General features: G+C 35.8%; 1 protein-coding gene across 1 annotated transcript in view; it reads left to right on the forward strand.

The window, feature by feature from the left end:
- Positions 1-23,099, forward strand: part of LOC150088120 (uncharacterized) — a 1,786,788-nt gene that overhangs the window by 664,996 nt on the left and 1,098,693 nt on the right. Inside the window, exons 14-15 of the mRNA XM_090370030.1 lie at positions 426-623; positions 13,255-13,353. Of these exons, the coding sequence (XP_090226156.1) occupies positions 426-623; positions 13,255-13,353 (297 nt within the window). The remainder of the gene's footprint in view (positions 1-425; positions 624-13,254; positions 13,354-23,099) is intronic.

Below are 23,099 nucleotides of genomic sequence, written 5' to 3' on the forward strand. Positions count from 1 at the left end.
AATGTAATTTTACAATTAGTATTTCAGTCCAATAAGAAAAGATGAAATATTGGCATTGTCCAAGCAGAATTCAAAGAAACCCAAACAATTTTCAAAAATTAAAAAGAAAATGGGCACCTGTCAAGTGCCCTGCCAACATGTTTGCAACAATTGGGGGTGCCACCAATGCAAGGTTAATTTATTCATTTATTTTTATTGCAGGGAAAGTGTGAATTATTGACAAATAACTAGTGAATTATTTACAAAAAAACTAGTGATTTGTGAAGAGCAAATAATAAACAGTAATTAAGTTTTAGCAGATGTGAACAGTTCTGTCTGATTATGAAAAAAAAAATACTTATTTAATTTAAATTTCTCAGTGTGTAGTTAAAATATAGCAGTTGTAATCTTTCTTATATTTTTTAAATTCATTTTTCATTACAAAGAATGGAGTGACACCTTTACATGTTGCTGCACATTATGACCATGTAAATGTTGCCCTTCTCTTGTTGGATAAAGGAGCATCTCCTCATGCAATAGCAAAGAATGGTTATACACCTCTTCATATTGCTGCTAAAAAGAATCAAATGGATATTGCTACTACTCTTATAGAATATGGAGCTAATGCCAATGCAGAATCAAAGGTAATTTCATCCATGATATTTATCTTCTCACTTAATAATACTGTAATAATTAATAATATTCATCTTTCCCTTTGCTTTCACAAAATGAAATTTGTTTTTCAAATGATCATTTTTGGAATCTTACTGAAATGGAATTTTTTTCACTCATGAATTCACATATTTCACTCATTCCATTAGAACACTTGAAATTAAATTAACCCTTTGCAGTCCAGAATTATGCACCTGAGGAAGCATAAATTCAAATTCTGGAAAGAGTTGCAGAATAGATGTGCAGAAATTTTCCTTTAGCCAGAAATTGGTTGTTTGCTGGAACAAACTTCCATCTGTCATTGTGGAATTTGATAGCTTAATAAATTCAAGTAAGAACTAGACAAGCTATTGGAGCAAATGGATGGGTGAAATGGGAAGGGATTTTTTTTGGCTGATGCTGTATAAGCTTGCTTTCTTGTGTCATATGCCTCTACTAATGCTAATGCTAATTACTTTCATTGTCTTCTCCATGTAGCCCAGCTTTAAAATAAAACATCCGTACACACAAAAGATGTTTTATTTTATGTGAAAACATCTGTGGCGGCACTAGAGTAAAACCGTTTAAATTTTTGAATGGTTTGATTAAAACTTACTTACACTACTTAGGAGGTTGATGTTAAAAATATTGAAAAGCAGATTTTATTAAAGTCTGCATTTTATTCTTGCATAATATTACTACCCACTTCCTACTCTACCAAATCAATGTTAGTGGCCGAGTTGGTGTCATTTAGGAAGTGATGTCATTTCCATATCTTAGTATGAATGAATCAACGTTAGTGACTGAATTAGCATCATTAGCACAATTTAGGAAGTAACAACATTTGCATCATTTAAAATCTAACAGCCACCTAATAAGAAGTGATGTCATTTCTGCAAAAAAATTTCGTTAACAATCAATTGCATCATTTCCGTTACCATAAGAAAATTTTGTTACCAATCAATTTTACTCTAGTGTCTCCATAGAAGTTTTCACAGAAAAGAAAAAAGGAAAAAAAAAAAAAAAAAAAAGACTACTCAATATGATGTTAAAACATTATTTTTGGGTTTGAGTGAGTTAATATATAAAACTGCATGGTAAAACAATTTTCTAAATTCTCTAGACATTTTAAATGTTAATTATTTATATGATATGATTTTGGTGTGTGAAATTTCTTGAAATCCTGGTTTTGAAATTCTCAGAATCCTGCAAACCTAGTTTTTGGGAGCATCTCTCTCACTACTAGGCTGTTTCTTTTCTCCCATTGTAACATTTCTGTCACTACATACTGCACAGTCTTTCTTTTTATTTGAATTTTCATTTGTCATCATAAAATAAATGGATATTCTGTCTGCCTTCTGCATCTGTACTTAATAGCCTATTTTAGAAAGAATGGTTTATGCCCTGTCAGGTTTGCAATCTGAGAAAGAGAAAGAATCCCATTAGTGTTGAGCCTGCTCAATCCATTCAAGGCCTTATACACCTCAATCAGATCACCTCACTGGTGCCTAGTCTCCAGATGCTGCAATTTGCAGAACTTAGCCTTTCTTTGTAAGAGCACCCCTTTGTTCTCCCCACCAGTCTTGTTGCCTTCTCTTTACTCATTCTACAACTCTACATCCTTCCTAAAATGAGGCTTCCAGACCTGTATGCAGTACTCAATTTGTGGCATGACCATTACTTGATACAAGGGGATTATCACCTCCTGATCCCTGCTCACAAAATTCCTGTATATCATTGACAAGACCCCATCTGCACTGCTCAGAAAACCTCATATCTGACTGCACAATTACCCGTAGGTCTCTTTCATTCCCCACTACCCTGAGTATAACACCACCCAGCTGGTACATTTCTCTGGGGTTACCCATGTAAAATATAATATACTGCATATGCTACCCATATGCAGTATTTTACATTTGTCAATGTTAAACTTCAATTGTCACGTCTCAGCCCATCTGCCCAACTTTTACAGATCCTGTTGCAGCAGCAGGCTGTTATTTACAACCCTGCCAACCTTTGTATCATCTGCAAACTTTGAGATTAAGCTTGATATATCTTCATCAATATCATTGATAAATATACAAAACAACAATGGGTCCAACACTGAACCCTGGGGGACACCACTTATAACATTAGTCCACAAAGAGCAGTATCTATTGATTAACACTCTGTCTTCTCCCACTCAACCATCCTTTTATCCATTTGTAGCAGCTTGCCCTTAATGCCATACTACTCCAATTTTTACAGTAGTCTTCCATGTAATGTGCAACAGTATCAGAAACTTTCCTTAAGTCCAAGTATATGATATCAAAATAATTTTTTGCATCCAATTTCTTTGTGACCATTTCATAGTATCCAATAAAATTGGTTAGTAGTAGTAGTAGTGGCATGTGATGCAAGAAAGCAAGTGTATGAGCTTATGCAGCATCAACCAAAAAAAAAAAATCACACCATTCCCTCCAAATGCCTATCCAGTTCCTCCTTAAATTTATTCAACCTATCAACTTCCACAAACGACAGATGGAGGTTTGTTCCAGCAATTAACCACCCGCTGGCTAAAGGCAAATTTCCGCACATCTATTCTACATCTGTCTTTTCTTAATTTGAATTTATGCCCCCTTAGGTTCGTAATCTGAACAAGTGGAAGGATCCCATCAGAATTCAGCATGCTCAACCCATTCAAGGCCCTATACACCTCAATACACCTTATACCTTATACACCTTAGACCAGACTTCCCCTTAACAAACCCATGCTGTGTCTGAATTATTACTGCTGTCATGCCTAGATGATCCTGCAATGCTTCTTTACCCAGTGACTCCATTATTTTACCTGGAACAGAAGTCAAACTAACAGGTCTGTAATTACTCGTGTCACCCTTTGAACTTATTTTGTGAATTGGGATACATTTGCACATCTCCAGTCCATGGGGACTTTCTCTGAGTCCAAGGATGCTCTCATAATTATGGCTAAGGGTTTGCTTACTTCCTTTGCCACCTCCTTTAATTCAGGGTGTTTCACATAAAACCACTGGCAAAATAATTACAGAAATCTAGACAAGAGTGAAATGAGACAAACACCAAAAAACTCAGTCAAAAGTAACTTTATTTATTCTCTCCGAATGTATGCACAGTTATAAGAGATGCTGGAAATGATGTCCTTGTGCATCTATACACTTTTGTGTGCATGTAATCATATTCAAGGTGACCCAATGAAAAACAGTGATGTTGATAGCCTCGATATTTCTATGAATGCTGTCCTTCAATTCATATATTGTGTGAGGGTTATGCTCATAAACTCTTCCTTTCAAATATCCCCACAGGTAAAAGTGACACAAAGACAAATCTGGAGAATGTGGTGGTGACCACAAACCTTTGGCAACTGTGTGTTCCTCTGTGAAACTGTCATGAACACGGGCAGTCATTCATGAAATGTGTGACATGTTGTGCCATTCTGTTGAAAGTAGCAGTTTTCACGCTCGCATTCTGTTAACTGAGTTTAGAAGTTCTGAAAGATCTGAAGATAAACCGCTGTGTTAACTGTAGTGCCAAAAAATATTGGGCTGATGATTCAATTGCCAGAAACTGCACACCATACTCCAATTTTCTGATTGTGAAGCGGTTTCTGATGTAAGTTGTTAGGATTTTTGGCACACCAGTATCGAGTGTTATGAGAATTCACATGACCAGAAAGGTGGAACCATGCCTCATCACTCGTGAAATAAAGCAGCAGGTCGAGTTCACTGTTGTAGTCTTGTTAAGGAGCCACGCAATAATTTAGACCTTTTGCTGCATCAGGTGGCAGTAATTCTTGGACACACGTTACATGATAGGGTTTCAATTTCAGGTAATGAAGTACACGAAAACAAGAAGTTGGTTTCACTCCAGTTTGTTGCAAAAATTTCCAGATAGATTTTCTGGGGGGTAGCTAATTCTCTTTTGAATGTTCAGCACCACGTCTGAAGTCCTAACAGAGGGTGTACGATTTCTCAGTGCATTTACAGCGGAACCTGTTCCTGCCATTTTCCAAGTAAGCACTGAATAGTACTCTTAGCTGGGATGGTAGCAATAGGAAATTTCTCAGAAAACAATTCCTGTGTTTCCTTAAAAGAGCCAGTATGTACATAGGCTTCCACTATAAAAATCTTTTCTTGCACAGAATATGGCATTCTTGTCGATAGTCTCACACACACCTATCACTTATGTGTGCCAAACGCTGATTGTATGTTGAGCAACATAAACTGAATGATTTGGCTAAAACGTCTTCTTTGAACAACTGCCACTGCATCAATTGCCAAAAATGAATATCGCACTAGTATGAGGTGGGCCAGTTTTACGTGGAACAACCTGTATAACTGGATAGATCCCATCCACCCCAGATGCCTTTCTTATGTTTAACTTCAACAATTTCTCCTCCACTTTGCTCTCAGTTATTACAAAATCATTTAACTCCCTGTTAGAGTTTGATAAACCTCTGGCCCTCTCCTCCTTGAATAACTCATGTGTGAATGTAGATGCAAAATACTCTTTTGGTTTGGTTTGATTATTCTCTATCTGAGAATAATCATCTACTGTCAAACTATTGCTATCAAGTGGACCAATCTGATTCATCCCCTTCCTTTTAGAGTTTATATAAGTAAACAAGTCCTTGCTGTTTTTCTTTGCATTCATTCACTGGCACAATATAGCTTCATAGGACTCAAGGCAAAATGGAATTTGGGGGCCCCATCTAAAGATGGCCCACCCCAATTCCATTTTAAATTCCAAATTCCATTCCAAGGCAGTCTTTATTTTTTCAATTAAATCAACTATTTAAGGAAGAACTAAATATAAAATTTCATCCGAATTGGTAAAACCATTTTTTGGAAAAAAAAAATTTTTCAAATTAGGCTTCAAGTAAAGTTCATTGACTTTGGCAGGTAGAAAGCTCAGTTTCTGATAAAAAATCGCTTAATAACATTAGTAAAAAAGAGCAATGAGTTTTTGAAACAGTGATTTTGGGGGCCCCCTCTGATCTGGGCCCTAGGCAGATGTCTTTTTTTGCCACTAGGATAACGTACCACTGCATCCATTGCCAAAGATTTCTCATCTGCCTTCATTTGCCTAACCTCCTTTGTGACTTGATTGTAAACTGCAGCTATTATCAACCCACTGCAGGATGGAAGCCTCCTTAACAATTCATGCTGAGGGAAATAGACCATAATCTGCCACGCTGGTCCAGTGGGGGTTGGCATATCGACCGTATTTAGCAGTCAGGGGCTTGAACCCCAGTCTACTCAGTCATACCTGTTCAGTCCACCATTAGAAAACCTTTTCAGAAATAAACCCAGCATAGTAAAAACCAGCTGGTCTTTGCCTTCTTGAACTGATGCAAGTTTGGAATGTTTCCATCCATTCCGTACAACAGGTAACAACTTGCACTCGACCACCATGGATTCTACCTCCTATACCGACCTGTGACACTTTCCTCTGTCAATGGGGAAAGAACATTTTACAAACATCAAATATCAAACAACTTCATGAAGCACACACTCAAAGATATATTGATATTTCTTCAATTTATACAGATGGCTCTAAATCTAACTCAAACATTGGAGTGGCTGCAATGTTTCCAAATACTGTTATTTCAGCATCCCTTCCATCTGAATTCAATATCTTCTCAGCTGAATTATATGCAATTAAACTAGCTTTACAAAATCTCTCTTCTGACTGTGCTATAAAATCTGTTATTTTTCACTGATTTCCTCAGCTCAGTCATAGCTTTATGTAACTCCTCAGATAAAGTTCACCCTGTTCTAGATGAAATAAGAAGCATATTACTACAAATTGAAGAATGCCATCAGCTGGTAAATTTCTGCTGGATTCCAGCTCATTCTGGAATTTTGGACAATGAACTAGCTGATAAAGCTGCAAAAAAAACCAACTACCTTAGACTTAACTAATATCCCTGTTCTATCATCACTATGCATTAACCATTCAGGCTGCATGCCTGTCAGAGTGGACAGCAATATGGCACTCTCAAACTAATAACAAACTCTTTCAATTTAAACATGATCCGAAAATTTGGTGCTCCAGTGTCCACACATCAAGATGAGAAGAAGTAGTCCTTTCAAGAGCAAGAATAGGTCATACTTATCTGACCCACCTTTATTTACTCACAGGGGATGACCTGCCACAGTGTCCACCTTGTAATATAAATCTGAGTATTAAACACATTCTCATTGACTGCCCTTACTATAAACAAGACAGAACTTCAACCCTGCTATCACTGATTAATCTTGGTAAACCAATAACTTTAGAGAATCGCATTATTCTCTAAAGTTATTTTGGTGATTCCCTTCTCTCTCTCTCTCTCAGGGTAACAATGCAAATATTTCCGAATTTTTCAACTTCTTAAAGCAAACTGGACTTTTTAATCAATTGTGTGGGGCACAATTCACTATTAACAGTGTAAGCAATTCTGAATTTATGAAACTTTCCCATTTCTTTAAAAAATAAATGAATAGGCGCATTATAGCCAATGTAGTTTATGGGCCATCAAACCCCCATAACAACAACAACAAGTTATTCATCACAGTAGGATATATCACTGGCAACAGCAGTGGAAAGTCTTAATCAGTAACAAACTGCATCAAATTAAAAATGTACTCCAACCACGGAATCCAGCATACAACAAAACAGACATGATGAAGTGATACTTGCAAGGTTAAGAACAGGACATACTCATTTCAGCCACTGTTATCTCTTGCGAGGAGAGTATCCTCCTCACTGTCTTACCTGCTACACACAGCGAACAGTGGAACATGCACTAATTACTTGTCCAGTATTTGTAGCAGAGCACTGAAATTACTTTAAAGATCTAATAACCAAGGTTCACTCCCTCACTCTCCAAACTATATTGGATGACAGGAAAAATATAACAGATGTTTTTCAACTCCTCAAGGAAATAAACTTCTATAACCAAATATGAAATCAAATGTTATCCCTGTATTAAGCTATACACACTTCTTGATCCTAAAGTATTTCCAGCAAAACACAAGCACGAAGAAAACTGCCGTATAAAACCTTCAAGGCACATTTTAGCCACAGTAGCTCTTGCGCCAAGAACTCATAAATCAATCAATCAAAAAGCTTATTGTCAAGAAATTTTAAAATGGTTGAGATAACCACAGGGGCTTACATCTAGTGAGTATGGGCTTGGCACACCCAGGGTCCTGAGTTGGATATTATCATTCTTCTCTCTCTCTCCCCCTCTCTCTCTCTCTCTCTCTCTCTCTCTTGGTGATTCCCTTCTCTCTCTCTCTCTCAGGGTAACTTGGAAATTTTTTTTTTAGCTGGTGCAGCATAAGGTCTCAGGCTTCCTTGCACCATGTAGCTAATAATAATAATATGCAATCTGCCATAAAGAATCCAAAAAAGTGGCAAAATGGTTGGCTTCTTCACCATGACAATATGACATGTCACATGTTGCTCTCTATCTGGTAGTTTTAGATTCCATCCATCCGAGGTGCCTTTTTTATGTACATTCTCGACAGTTTCTCCTCCACTTTCCTTTCAGTTATCACAAAGTCATGTAGCTCCTCGTTAGAGTTTGAAAACTTCTGGCATTCCCTCCCTAAAGAATTCCTCATGTTTGAATCTAGATGCAAAATACCTATTCAGTTTGTTTACAATCTGAGCAGGGTCATCAACAGTTAACTCAGACATCAATTGGTCCAATGGGATTCAACCCCTTCATTCTACTGTTAATATAAACATAGAAGTCTTTTCTGTTTTTCTTTGCTTTCTTTACCAAGGTTGGTTGACAAGGCTCTCAACATATACTCTCTCCTATTGTTTCCTGGCAAATTCCATCCTAATTTGCTTCTTTTTGCCAAAATTGCCCTTTATTTGTTAAGTAAGTCCTCAGATCTCTTACTCTTAATATCTTTAGTGCCAATATATACAACAATATCACCTTTTGTGTCCTTAAAAGATATCTACTCTACAACATCATCTGCTTTTGTCCCTCCCGTAGGTGGAATAGAGCCAGCTGGTCCTATTCCACCTATCCTTCTTGCACAGCATATTTCCTGTTTCCTTGACAATAGTCACTAAAATCTTGATTATATTGAGTAATATTAACAGTGTATTTACCATTAAATTTACCATTAAATAAAGTTAATTTTTTTCAACTTTCACTGAATGTTTTGTTCAAACCTTATAATACATTTTTTCGTGAAAGAGACCAAAGGAGGATGAACATAAATGTTTCGAAGATTCTTTCAATGCATTGTCAAAAAATTACATATATACAGAGTTTATTGAAATACTACAGGGTTATGCTGCTACTGCCATCAAATGAAATTGTGCTTAAAAAGTAATAGTAGTTGTTTTTATATTTATGTTAGAAATTCTCTTATAGAAAAAACATTCTCTTATGTTTTTTATAGAAGAAATTCTCTGGGATTTGAATGCAGAAGTTGATTAAACTGGATGAAACAATACATATTTAAATGTAATGAATATCACTGCAAAGTAAAAATAATGATGAATTTTTTTTTTTTTTTTTTGAATTTTAAATATTTTTTGTGTTTTTTTTTCTAAATTTTTTATTTCATTTTTTTTACAAAAATTTTGATTTTATTTTTGACAATAATCCTGCTTAATTATTAATTCCGTTTATTAGCTGTTGGTCAAGAGTCCATACAATACAGAGAGGCAAAATAAAGACAAACAAGCCAATGGTCGCAGGATTGTCCATAGGCATACTGGACAAAGTGACTGACTGATGTGGCCATGTCAAGATGTACCACCTATAATGAACAGAATTACACTTACAATGACAAGCCTGCCCTGGGACAACCAGTGAAACAACTGTAGGGGCTTACAGTATATATGAACATACTTTTAAAAATAATACAACAAATAGATATACTAATAAATTACTTGCACATATAGAAATAATCAAGTACATACAATTGACATGAAATGACTAACACATAATTCTCCAGATGTTAACACTGCTAATGCAATATATATAGAATCAGGAATACCTAAAACCAAAATTGCAAGCTATGCAGAAGGTATGTGGCTGCACACATTTTTAAACTGTAAAGTCTGGGTGAGAGGAGAGAAAATATTCAACATGATGGTTATTTTTTGTTTGGTTTAGATTCCTAAGTATAAGTTTAGCTGCTTGTGACAGAAGAGTTTTGTCTTGCACTATTAAGACAGGGTTTGAATTTTCAACTTTAAAGTAAAAATTGTAAGAAATTAATATTTAGCAGTATTTATGCACATATTTTTTCAATTTTTACAAACTTTCAAATTCCTCAAAAAAAAGCACTCCCAGTTATATGTGTACGTTTCAGAAACCCACTTGCAAATGAGTTAAATTGTCAATCTCATATTGATCATCACAGTATAAAATTGATGCATTAAGCATAAGGCATGACACTAAAATTGAATGTTTGAATATCACCAAAAGAAGACTGATAATAATATCCAGTTGAAATGTTGATCTAGATTTGACCTGTAGTAAGTAGATTTTTTTATTCAGTTTAATTAAATCATTTATTTTCAATGTAGGTGTATATTTGACAAATAACTAATTCAGTCAGTTTTCGACAAATACCGTATTTCCCCATCTATAAGATACTCCAATGTATGAGATGCACCTTAATTTTGCGGCCCGAAATTTGAAAAAAAATGTATTACATAAAGTTATTGAACTCAAGTTTTATTCATCATAAAATTCATACAACTCCTCATCACTGTCAAAACTCCCATCCATTAGTTTTTCCTCATCTGTGTCTGATGACGAATCACTGTCTTCATATATTGCCTCGTCCTCAGTTCCATCTATGGCATTTGAAATGCTACACTTCTTACACTACACATGACTTGACAATGATCTCAATCTTGATATTATCCCAGGATCTTTTCACCCAGGTACAAATTTCTCCTATAGTTTGTTTCTTCGCTCTTTCTGCTGGTGTCAAATTGTCCCCAGAAGACTTCATCCATTGGTTCCATTTGTCTCTCATGTCAGCTTTGGAGGGTTTGTTAATGCTGACATTAAGTGGTTGGAGCTGGGATGTCAAGGTATGACGGCAAGTTTTGTTTTTTGCTCTGCAGCAATCTTCTTTGTATTTTTTGTTATGTGTGCCCTGAACTGATCAAGTACGGATAGAGCAGGTTTGCGTAAGAGCTGACCTCGTCTCCTGCTCCAAACTTTCTCAAACCAGATCTTCATCCCATCCTGATCCATCCAACCCTTGTCATGAATGTGGACAATCACTCCTTGAGGAATGTCTTCTTTTGGCATTGTTTTGCATTTGAAAATCAGCATAGGAGGCAGCTTGGTTCCGTTGGCACAACAAGCTAGAACAACTGTATAATGGCTCTTTTCATGTCCACTTGTCTTCACAGTTATAGTTTTCACTCCCTTCTTATCAATAGTTCTGTTACTTGGGACATCAAATTGAAAGGGGACTTTGTCCATATTTGCAATCTGTCCCAAACTCAAACTGATGTGTTTTCCAACATTGAATGACAAAACAATGAAATTCAAGGACCTTCTGCTCATAGCTTTCAGGCAACTTTTGGGCAAGTCTGGTGCGTGTACACATGCTTAGTCCATTCCGTTTCATGAACCTGAAGCACCAATTGTATCCTCCTTTGAAATCAGTAACTTCTTTTTCATCAGCAATTCTTCTTGCCTCATGCTGAACCATCTTTGTGGACACAGGAATTCCAATTGCCCTTTGCTCTTCAATCCATATCTTCAATTACCTCTCTAAATCATGCCATTTTGCTGACTTGCCTCTCATGGCCTTCTTCTGCCATGGTGTTTTCAGTAGGGTTTCTTCTTCCCATAGCCAGTCTCGGATTGTTTTCTCAGTTGGAGGAGGACCAAATTTACGTTCAGCAGCACGATTTCCATTCACTTTTGCAAACTGGATCACTTTTAATTTGAATTCAGCACTGTACAAAAATCTTTTCTGAGCCATTTCTGGGCAGAACATGGCAAAACGTAACCTACTATACTGGTAACAAGTGCGAAACAATGAGCGCAAAGATAACAAGCGTGAAAAAGTGGGAAATGCAAGTAAAAAAATCCTACAACCACTGTATAAGATGCACCCAGTTTCTAGACCCCAAATTTTTTGAAAAAGTGTGTGTCTTATAAATGGGGAAATACGGTAACTTATAATCAAAATAATGATTTGAGAAGGATGAATATTCAACAAAAAAGTGATCAGTTCACTGTGGTTATGGGAAAATATTAAATACTTATTTTATTTATATTTCCCAGTATGCAGTTAAAAAGTATAGCAGTTATGATCTTGTGTTTTTTAAATTCATTTTTCATTATAAAGAATGGGGTGGCACTTAGAGTTTTCTACATACTGTAACCACTATGATGCTGCACACCATGATGAAATAGTGCAGTGGTATGAGATAGATGTGAAAGGGTTGAAATATTTAAATCTCAAAAAATTTATAGAAACAGTTTAGGCATATTGGAACTACAAGGTTTGGCAAAAGCCATAGTTTAGTACATTGGCAGTACTACGTAAAAAAAAAAAAAAAGACAATCAGTAATGAGGATGTAGAACCAAGAAATCATGATTACACCAGCTTGCCATGAAAATTTGCATTTGAGAAAAATCTTACATAATTGAACTGTGTTAATGAAACTGGTAAAGGAATTCAAATAAAAAAAATGGTATCTGTCTCAAAAAAGCTGCTAGTACCAATTAATAATCTTCTGAAGGTAAAGTTAGTGACTGCTTTGTTGATCCGACAGAAAAGTTAATTTTTTTGAGTTTCTCAAGTTTTGAGACCAGTTTTGGACAATTTTGGAGATGCAGATGAATTCTTTGGGTAATATAGGTCCAGATTTTCAGATAGGAATCTTTCCAAGGCAAGAGATAAATTGCAAGGCATAAAGCATTTCACAGTCATGGATGTGCAGGTGGAGTATACTGCAAATTTTCTGTTCGTTTGTTTACGAATGAATTTAAAGAATCTTTTGTTTTTATGTTACATCATTTTAGAAACCAGAATTCATAGACAATAAGTGGCTATTGAATGGTTGTAGGGCCAGTGACCAGATAGGGATGATTTAAGAGAAATAAAATATAACAACAATATAGTATTTCATTATTATATTCTTATCTGTAATTATAAGGTGTCAATCTTCATTAGCTTTTAGCACTTTAGACCAAAGATTGCCAATACTTAATTTACATTCCAGTTTCATAACAAAAGTGACATTCAAAAAACATGACATGTTTTTTGAATGTCATGTTTCAGGAGAGCAGAAGAGGGTGCAAGGGAAACACCATATATTTTGTTTTTGATTCATCTCTTTATCAAAAAATTTTGTGTAATCAATGAAGGAATTTAATAAATATTAAATTGATTTTAGACAAATTGGATAATTTTATCAAGATATTTTTATCAGCATTAGCTCTGTTTTTCTTCTATCCTCTCCTCTGTTTTTCTTCTATCCTCTCCTCTGCTTCTCTCTTTCTCTTTCTCTGACCCTTTCCTCTCTCTTAAGCTGACTTAAACTTGAAAATTTTTTTAGTGCTCTAACAGGTATTCATTACTAATGGTATGTGTTTTTAAATTTAGGCTGGTTTTACTCCTTTACACTTAGCATCACAGGAAGGCCATAGTGATATGTCAACACTCCTAATAGAACATAATGCTGAAGTGAATGCCAAAGCCAAGGTAAATCCCTTTGAAAATATTGCTACTAGTTGTGATTTATACTAAGTAGAAGTTACACCAAAACAAAATTTAATGACAAGAGAAACATTTAAACATAAAATTTGTGGTTTTAATTACAAGTCTACACTATGATAAATTAACTGGTTTATTCTGCAACACAATTTACAGAGCAAGCATTATGTCACAGACTCATACAAATATAAAACACTATAGTGTTTCATTGTTATATTCTTATCTATAATTACAAGGTGTTAGTCTTCATTAGCATCTAGCACTTTTCACCAAAGATTGTCAATGCTTAAGTTGAATTTTAGTTTCATGCCAAAAGTGACAAGGTTGTTAGTAAGCTATGCATGAGATCAATAAACGGGCAAAGGTTCATAACATAATACGGTAAGACCCCTGTATCCGCTGGGGATAAGTTCCAAGACCTACTGTGGAGGGCTGAAACCACAGATATAAGCGAACACCTGCTGACCCCCATCTATGACGTGATTTTCTTGTACATACATATAATAAAGTTTAATTGATAAATTAAATACACAGTAAGACATTACCAATATTAAATATGGTAATAATAAAGTACAGCAGACTCTTGATTTACTGGGATTGGATTAACTGGGACACTTCAAGACTCCAAATTAAAAAAAAAAAAAAAAAAAAATCAACCAGAAGTCATAAAATTCAAGTAATAACTAGGTATAAACAAATATTTTGCAAGTTGTAAATAAGCGACAAGATATTTTTTTTTATAGTAACTATTTTTTTTTTTTTTTTTGTTTAGAAATCATGAAAATGATGGGCAAATGCAAGAGTTGTGCTTTCATATTAAACAAAAACTTGAAATTATTCAAAAGTTTTTGAAAACGGTACATCCGTTAAATCTCTGAAGAACCATTATAATGTTGGTGACCAAACCATATGCGACAAAGAGAAGCTATTCAATTTAAAAATCGACATCGTAAAAAATAAAGAGAAGCATCGTATTGGACACGTGAATAGTACGTGTTAAGTTTTTTTGTTTTTTTTCCGTGGGTAACTGAATTGACGGATACCGAATCAGCGGATACGGGGGCACAACTGTACTTGTTTTATAAATTGTGTTAAAGAATGTCTTATTTGTGGATTTTATTAAGCAGGGAAGCCTTTCTGTGCTAGACTTGTTTGCCACTAGGAGAATGGTAATCCATTGTTTTGCTATTTTTCTGCCACTACAATTCTCACATTTAAATGTAAACATTTCATCCAATTTCAACATAAAAACAAAGCCAAGTTTCATCATCATTGAAGATGTCCTTTTGGCCCTTTGTCAACAAAACGTTTTAAAATTATTTTCCTTCCATACCTTTGTAGGTCAACATTGTGATGTTTGCACTTTCTCTGTACACTTTTTTTGAAAAAAAAGCCCATGACAAGTCTTAAATTTCTGTAAACATTCATCTGAAGACTTCACTATTAATCCAATGTACAAGTGATTTGTTGTTAGTTTTTAAAAGATTTCTATCTTACGGGAACATTTTTTTCATACATCATCACTAGCCATTCCAAGGGTACCTTTTCAAGATCTAGATACTTAACCTTTCATGCACAAGATTCTACCTGATGCAGAGATTTCTCTAACCTTTCAATCTTTTTTCCATTCTTTTTTTTTTTTTTTTTTTTTTTTTTTTCAATCTTTTAGAATGCTGAACTGTTTAGTGATGTCAGCTGTTATACCATCAGAGTACCAATCCACTCACTGATAAGGAGACAAATAGCCTGAAATGGCCATCTGGATGGCAATGTCCACTGAGAATAAGTAACAGTACTCTTCTTTACTGGGCAAGCATTACTCATACAAGGTATAATGAGATGGGCAACTTGTTGTGAAGGAATTTGCAATATGAGATGTTATGTGATGATGCCACTGCACAACTTTGGTTGGTTTACCGTGTATAGAAATGATGCTGATGTGCTAACTTATGTGATAAGGATGCAAGCTTAAAAGATAATCCAAGGTTCAGTTTGCTTCTGTACTTAATAGAGATTGGAATTAGAAGCTGATCTCAAAAAAGATCAGGCATCCTACCAGTAAATTCCAAAATTCCCCCAGTTTGCTCTCCCATTGTGAACGGGAATGGACAGGAATCATCTTCTGTTGCAAATGCGCTTGGAGAAATATTCTCTCATGTATCAGCAACAACTACATATGAGCAATCCTTTCAGAAAATTAAAATTGCAATAATTCAAACACAATGTTTGAATTATGAGAATGAACAAATAGATTAAACAGTAGCACAGATGTTCCTGATGGATCTTATATCTAATGCTGAAACATTCATTACTGACCTCAGTGAGGATGTTTATCCTAGTTCCCATAAAGTTACAGAGCATGTTCAGTTGTTCTGGCCTCTGAAAAACCTAGGAAAAATCATCTAATCCTCATAATTATCAACTAGTTTCACTTAAAAAATAATAATAATTCATAATCAGCTCACATAGTATTTCAGACCTCAGACCTCAGAACCTGATGAATAATTACCAATATGACTTTCCTAAAAACAAATCCTCGCTATATCTCATGAACAAAGATGAATTAAATACATGAACTGCATTTATAAAAAATTAATATTTAGTCATGGTTTTCATAGAGTAGTAAGTAATCCAAAAGAACAGGGCATTTTGGATATGCTATCACAGTGCCCTCCCTCATTTTTGCATGGCTGCCATCTCTCCAGGTTTATGATGGAGAATCACTCTTCTTGAAGCAATTTGACTCCTCTATCTTTCCGTTATAACTAGTTTTTCTCAGTCTTTTTACAATAATATAGTTTTTCTCCATCTTTTCTTCTCACTACAAAAAGTAAAATTATGATAGAATGGAATTTTTTGAAAATTCTACATGCTTCTGCTTATTTTCATTAATGAATTGGTTGTCAGTTGTGCTAGCCCATGTTGCAAATTAAGAACATGGGCTAATTATGCTATTCTCTGCACCATGCTACTGTTTCATTGTACTTACGTTGCAAAACTAAAATGTCATATATATGTTCAGAAGACAAACACAAGATTTTCCATGTATTGTGAAATCTGGAAAAGATTGAAGGTAATAAATTTGCTTTGTATTCTGTATGTAGATGTGATTTTTCAGTGTTAAGTGGCAGGAAACATGATTTAATCAGACATATGCAAACAAAAAAGCATAAGGAACACTTGCAGTGCATAGAAAGAATTGCAAAAAATAGGTGTGACATTTCATAGTGATGATATTGTGTTTGTGCCAAGTGTTTATTTACATTGTGGCATTTATTGTAGAACATAATCTTCCACTGAGTTGTGCTAATCATGTAGGCACATTGCCCAGAAAGCTGTATCCCATTATGTGACATTTTGTAACAAAAAAAAAAAAAAAAAAAACCCATAAAATTGAATTGCAGCTTGTTCTCAGCAGCAGCATTGCTAGACTTGTCAACAGAGTACAACGTTGGGCATTTTCTTCAGAATGACCTGGACGAATTTGAGATTTCTTTAAAACTTTCTTGCATTTTGTGTTGATAATGCTTGTTATAGTATGCCTAAAAACTGGAGTAGCTATGATATTAAAAGAGGAGATAGAACACTTGATGAAAATAGGCTGTCCCTGTCATTTCATTAATTTATGTACTGAAAAGGGGACAACAAGTATACTCTTATGTTTATGAAATTAGATATGCATGAGGAACTTCCATCATTGAAGTTTCCTTTGCATTGGATGAAGTTCAGACAAAAATAATTGAAATAAGTGAATAAATTTACCCCAGGGGCTCACATCTGGTGAGTATGGGCTTGGCACACCCAGGGTCCTGAGCTGGATATTATCATTCTTCTCTTTCTTGGTGATTTCCTTCAACTTCTCTCTCTCTCTTTGGTTCCTAGGATAAATCAATTTTTTTTTTTTTTTTGGCTGGTTCAGCATAAGCCTCAGGCTTCCTTGCACCATATGGCTAATAATAATAACATTAATTAAACCATGTGAATTTTTGTCAGGTGATTTTATGCATAAAATGTATTACCATAAGTAAATTAAGCTTCTGCACAATAGAATTAATTAACAACAAATAATTATAATTATTTGTTGTTATTACAGTAAACCCCCGCTATTCGTGGGGGTTACGTTCCTGAGAAATGTCGCGAATACAGAAAATGCGAATACTGAGTTATGGCTCCCATAGTAATAAAGGGGTTCCATTCCAAAGTATGAAATATGTAAGAAAAACTAGCCTAAAATTTTGTCTATGTATGTATTATATGTACCTTCATAATATGACTATGTACATAGTGAAATGCAAGCATATGGCATCGAAATGAAAATAAGAAACAATTTAATATTAAATGTAATATTTATTAGAAATTTCAAACAAATCTTTCAAACCAGCGTCTTTGCTAGCTAAAAAACTTATCCCGCCAGTGATATCACCAGTTTCACTAAAGTGTTGATAAAGGAGTTTTGCCTTTTCACGAATGATGAGTGAACTTAACCGAATTTTATTTTGAGTTCGGTCTTCTATCCACAGATTTAAAATGGTCTTCTATCCATTTTTTCTAATTTAACATAACGAGTTACAGAGCAATGTTTTGAAGCAATTAGCTTATTTTCACAGACACTACGGCGGATTTTTACTTCCGATTTTTTGATTGATCATACCGTTGACTCATTGATTTTATAATGTTTTGCCACTGAGCAGACACTTTCACCATTAGAAATTTTGTCTAATAAGTCAATTTTATTCGCTAATGTCATCACCTTCTTTCATATTTTCACATTTCTCTTGTTATTCGTAGCCATATTTTTGTACGGGGTAGAAAAAACTTGTCCACAATAAAGTCACTTTCTTCCGTTAACACACTCGATAAAGTCTGTTTTACACTGCAAAATGGTAGATTTATTACTTTTGTAAGCATATAAATTGATAAATTTATTCAATTTATAAGCATATAAATTAAAAGCAAACGACGAAACCTTCCATGACAAGCGCATAACACATACTGAACAAGGATTAGCGAAAAACATCCACACTCGCGATTTTGTCACCCCTCTCCCCCCACTCACTGAGCACTGTTTTGGCCGGGAAAGATAATTTTAGCCACGCCTATGTTTTTGTATGGCGAAAAATATTCATGGCGCTTTAAAATTCACATTTTTTTAGGTTTCATTTTATTAAATCAGCGATCGCGAAACCGCGAATAGCGGGAGTTTACTGTATTTGTATATCCATTATTGAATACTGTTATAAAGAGTATAAGAATAAAATGTTAATAATATCGAAATTACACAACGTTAGTTTTAAATGCAAAGAATGTAGATTATTGCATAAAGATCAGGAGAATATAAAAATGTAATATTGTGTATATATAGATTTCTTCCTCTGAGTTGATTAATGAATGATCAACTTAATTGTGTGAATGCTCTGTCTTTTGTTTTCCTTTATCAGTCATTAAGGCCTTATTTGTTCCTAATTATCCATATAAACAATGTCAGTGGTTGCAATTGTGGTGATTAATTTGCAGCCTATTGCAATAAGAGCCTCCGAGGTCTAGCAGTACTGTCTTATTTTTTTTTAGTTGCTTTTCAGCTGATTCAAGTTTTTGATTACTTAATTTGATTTAACTGGCTGACCCCATTATTTTCTCAATATTACTACGCACTTTCTTCTAACTGCACACCTTTTTAACAGACTGAAATATTTCAGTGTAGATTTCAATTTAAATGAACAGTACCTACATGGTTCCATAACCACTTTGTGCTTACAAACATATCCTAAATGTCATAGCACATGATATTTTTACATTTACTCTCAGTCAATAATTTTAATGTCTAAATTATGTCATGAAGATTTCAGGAGATGCTACATAACCAAGTTTATTTTTATTCCATTTTTTATTTTATTATTTTTAGTATTTTATTGAGTCTTACTTTTTGTTATCATGTTAGATCCTCCCCTTCCGCATTAGCATTATTAGAGACATACGATGCAAGAAAGCAAGCTTATGCAGCATCAACCAAAAAAAAAACCACTCCATTTCATGCCTCCATTCGTTCAAAATGCCTGTCCAGCTCAGCCTTAAATTTATTTAGGGCTAAATAAATTTATTTATTTAGCCTAAAATTAGCTTCCATAATAAAAAATGGAAGCCTGTTACACCTACCCGCTGGCTAAAGGCAAATTTCCGCACATCTATTCTACAACTGTCTTTCCTCAGTTTGAAACTGTGCCCCCTCAGGTTCTTAGTCTGAGCAAGAGGAAGAATCTCATCAGCATTCAGCTTGCTCAATACATTCAAGGCCTTATACACCTCAATTAGATCACATCACAGGTTCCTACTTTCCAGTCACTGCAATTTGCAGAACTTAAGCCTTTCTTGGTAAGAGAACCCTGTTGTTTCACTCACCAATCTTGTTGCCCTTCTTTGTACTCGTTCAAGCAACTCTACATCCTTCCTAAAATGAGGCCTCCAGACCTGTAAACAGTAATCTAGGTGTGGCTTGACCACTGCCTTGTATATTAGGTATTAGGTATTAGGTATGTTCAGGGTCTGACGGCACCTGGGATTTCTCCCATCTCCGCGTATGTTCTCTGTATCGGACAAGCCAGAGATTTAAAAGTGTGTGGGATATGTACTGTGTAGTTTGTTGTGCCCATTGTTCATCCGGCCTGTTAGCCGCCGGGCCCCTATGAGACCCGACGTTACCAATACCCGCCACGGGGAGGCCGGCCGGGTGTTACCAATATTTGTCCTCTGGCTGGTCTTGCCACTTACTTTCCTGGGATTTCAGTGGCTAGGACCAAAAAAAAAAAAAAAATAAATAAAAATAAATAAATAAATAAAAAAAATAAAAAAAAAAATAAATAAATAATAATAATAAATAAATCGAGGTTGATATTAGTGATACTTAACAAGTTAGTATTAATAGTATGCGACGTGGGGCTGTGCGGTCAAAGTGAGTTTTAAAAACGAAATAGGTTCGGGCAAGAATTTTGATGTTCTCTTTTGATTTTGACATGTAGGGCTAAACGCTGTGCAAGACAAAAGTTTGGGGGGAGGATGAAGACAGGGGGGAAGAAATTGGAAATGAGGGGCCGACAGAGTAGATGGCCCCTGTAGGTGGTGAGGCATGCCCGTGCCCCACCAGAGTGAGAAAATTGGGGAGGCAAGCCTCTCCTTCCCAGGAGTTTGAAAAAAAAAAAAAAAAAAAAAAAAAAAAGATCCGCTCAAGAGAGCGCGGATTTGGGTCGCCAATAGGCTGTTCCGGCGGGAGAGTGCCACCGGATGTCGTCTCCATCAGTTTGCAGGCCCTAAAAAGCTGGCCATTGAGTCTCATCTAGGTGCCTTGTATAACGGGATAATCACCTCCCTGTCCCTGCTAGCAAAATTCCTATATATCATTGACAAGACTCTATGACCTACCCTGGCAGCCCATCTGCACTGCTCAGCGAACTTCATATTTGACTGCAAAATTACCCCCCAGGTCTTTTTCACTTTCCACTTCCCTGAGTGTAGTACCACACAGTTGGTACGTTTCTCTTCGGTTATCACTACTCATATGCAGTAATTGCATTTGTCAATGTTAAACTTCAGTTGCCACTTCTCAGCCCATTTTCCCAACTTATCTAGTTCCAGTTGGAGTAGCATACTATCTTTACTGTTGTTAACAACCCTGCCAACCTTTGTATCATCTGCAAACTTGGACATTAAACCTGATATATCCTAATGAATATCATTTAACCTCAGGGGCTCACATCTGGTGAGTATGGGCTTGGCACACCTAGGGTCCTGAGCTCAATATCATTATTCTTCTCTTTCTCGGTGATTCCCTTCTATTTCTGAGTCTCTCTCTCTCTCTCTCTCTCTCTCTCTCTCTCTCTCTCTCTCTCTCTCTCTCAGGGTAACTCGGAAATTTGTTTTAGATGGTGTAGCATAAACCTCAGGCTTCCTTGCACTATATGTCTAGTAATAATAATAATAATAATTGATAAATATACAAAACAACAATGGGCCCAACACCGAACCCTGGGAAACTCCACTAACAACATTTGTCCACGAAGAGCAGTGTCCATTGATGACCACTCTCTGTCCTCTCCCACTCAACCATTCCTTTATCCATTGTAGCAACTTACCCTTAATGCCATATCTCTCCAATTTGTACAGCAGTCTGCCATGTGCAAGAGTATCAAAAACTTTCCTGAAATCCAAGTATGTGATATTAAAATTATTTTTGACATTCAGTTCCTTTGTGACCACATCATAGTATCCAATCAAATTAGTCAGACAAGACCTCCCTTTAACAAACCCATGCAGTATCTTAACTATTACTGTAGTCTTGTCTAGATGATCCTGCAATGTTTCTTTAACCAGTGATTCCATTATTTTACCCGGAACACAAGTTAGACTAACAGGTCTGTAGTTACTGGTCACCTTTTGAACCCCCTTTGTGAATTAGTGATACATTTGCACACCTCCAGTCCATGGGGACCTCCCCTGAGTCCAAGGAAGCTCTCATAATTATGGCTAAATGTTTGCTTACTTCCTTTGCTGCCTCTTTTAATATAACTGGATAGATCCCATCCACCCCAGGTACCTTCCTTATGTTTAACTTCAACAATTTCTCCTCCACTTTGCTGCTCTCAGTTATTACAAAATCACGTAGCTCCCTGTTAGCATTTGATAAACTTCTGGCACTCTCCTCATCGATTGACTCCTCATTTGTGAATGTAGATGCAAAATACTCATTCAGTTTGTCGGCTACCTGAGCATGATCATCAATAGTCAACCCATCTATGTTAAGTGGTCCAATCTTTTTGTTTACATAAGTAACGAACTCTTTGCTGTTTTTCTTTGCATCCTTTGCCAAATATTTCTCGTAATCTGCCTTTGCCTGCCTAACCTCTTTTGTGACTTGATTACAGACTAGTTTATACCTGCCATAGGCTTCTGTGTCACCTGATATTTTTATATGCATCCCATACATTCTTCTTCTTTGCGACGAGCCTCATTAATTCATCTGACATCCATTTAGGTCTAAACCTTGAACAGTATTACTTAGTTGGAATGAAAAGCCTAGTATCCCCCAAAATAAAGTCCCTGAAGGCTTTCCATTTAGAATTCAACATTGGTAACATCATCAGTTGATCCCACTGTATAGGCCTCCGTAGCCAGGTGGGAAGGAGCAGCAGTGCGTAGCACACGCGTCTTGATTAGACCAGGGTTCGAGCCCATCACCACCAAATACGAAGGACGCGGAAAGGTCAGGGAATGACCACCGCATATCCCGGAGCAATATGGCCTTAGTTGCTAATGCTCCTAAAAACCAAATAACAACAACAGCAACAACCACTGTATAGAATATAAAAACTGTCTGAGACCACTGTAGTTACCTTTCCTAGAGCTTTCCTACTTATATGTCTATGGTATTTTACCATGCTTTTTTCTTTGGCTTAATTCTCATCTTTCATGCTCCTACTTTTAGTAGTAAATGTTACAAATGATTTTACACCAGCAAAATGTGACTCTGTTTGTACTTCATATTCCACACCTGTATTTGCACTTTGTATATCACATATGTATTTGTATTTCCTATTTCATGCCTGTATTTATTTTGCCTAGTTTTAGTGTTAACAGCCTTTAAAGTGTCCCCCCCCCTATATTCACATACTGGAGTTGCATATCATAGCATTTGTTCTGTGCTTGTTGCAAAGTGCAAAAGTGCAGGATGAGTGCATGCTTTTCTT

Source organism: Mastigoproctus giganteus, chromosome 3 (assembly GCF_048544385.1).
Source record: "Mastigoproctus giganteus isolate SK-2022 chromosome 3, ASM4854438v1, whole genome shotgun sequence".
Classification (NCBI taxonomy): domain Eukaryota; kingdom Metazoa; phylum Arthropoda; class Arachnida; order Uropygi; family Thelyphonidae; genus Mastigoproctus; species Mastigoproctus giganteus.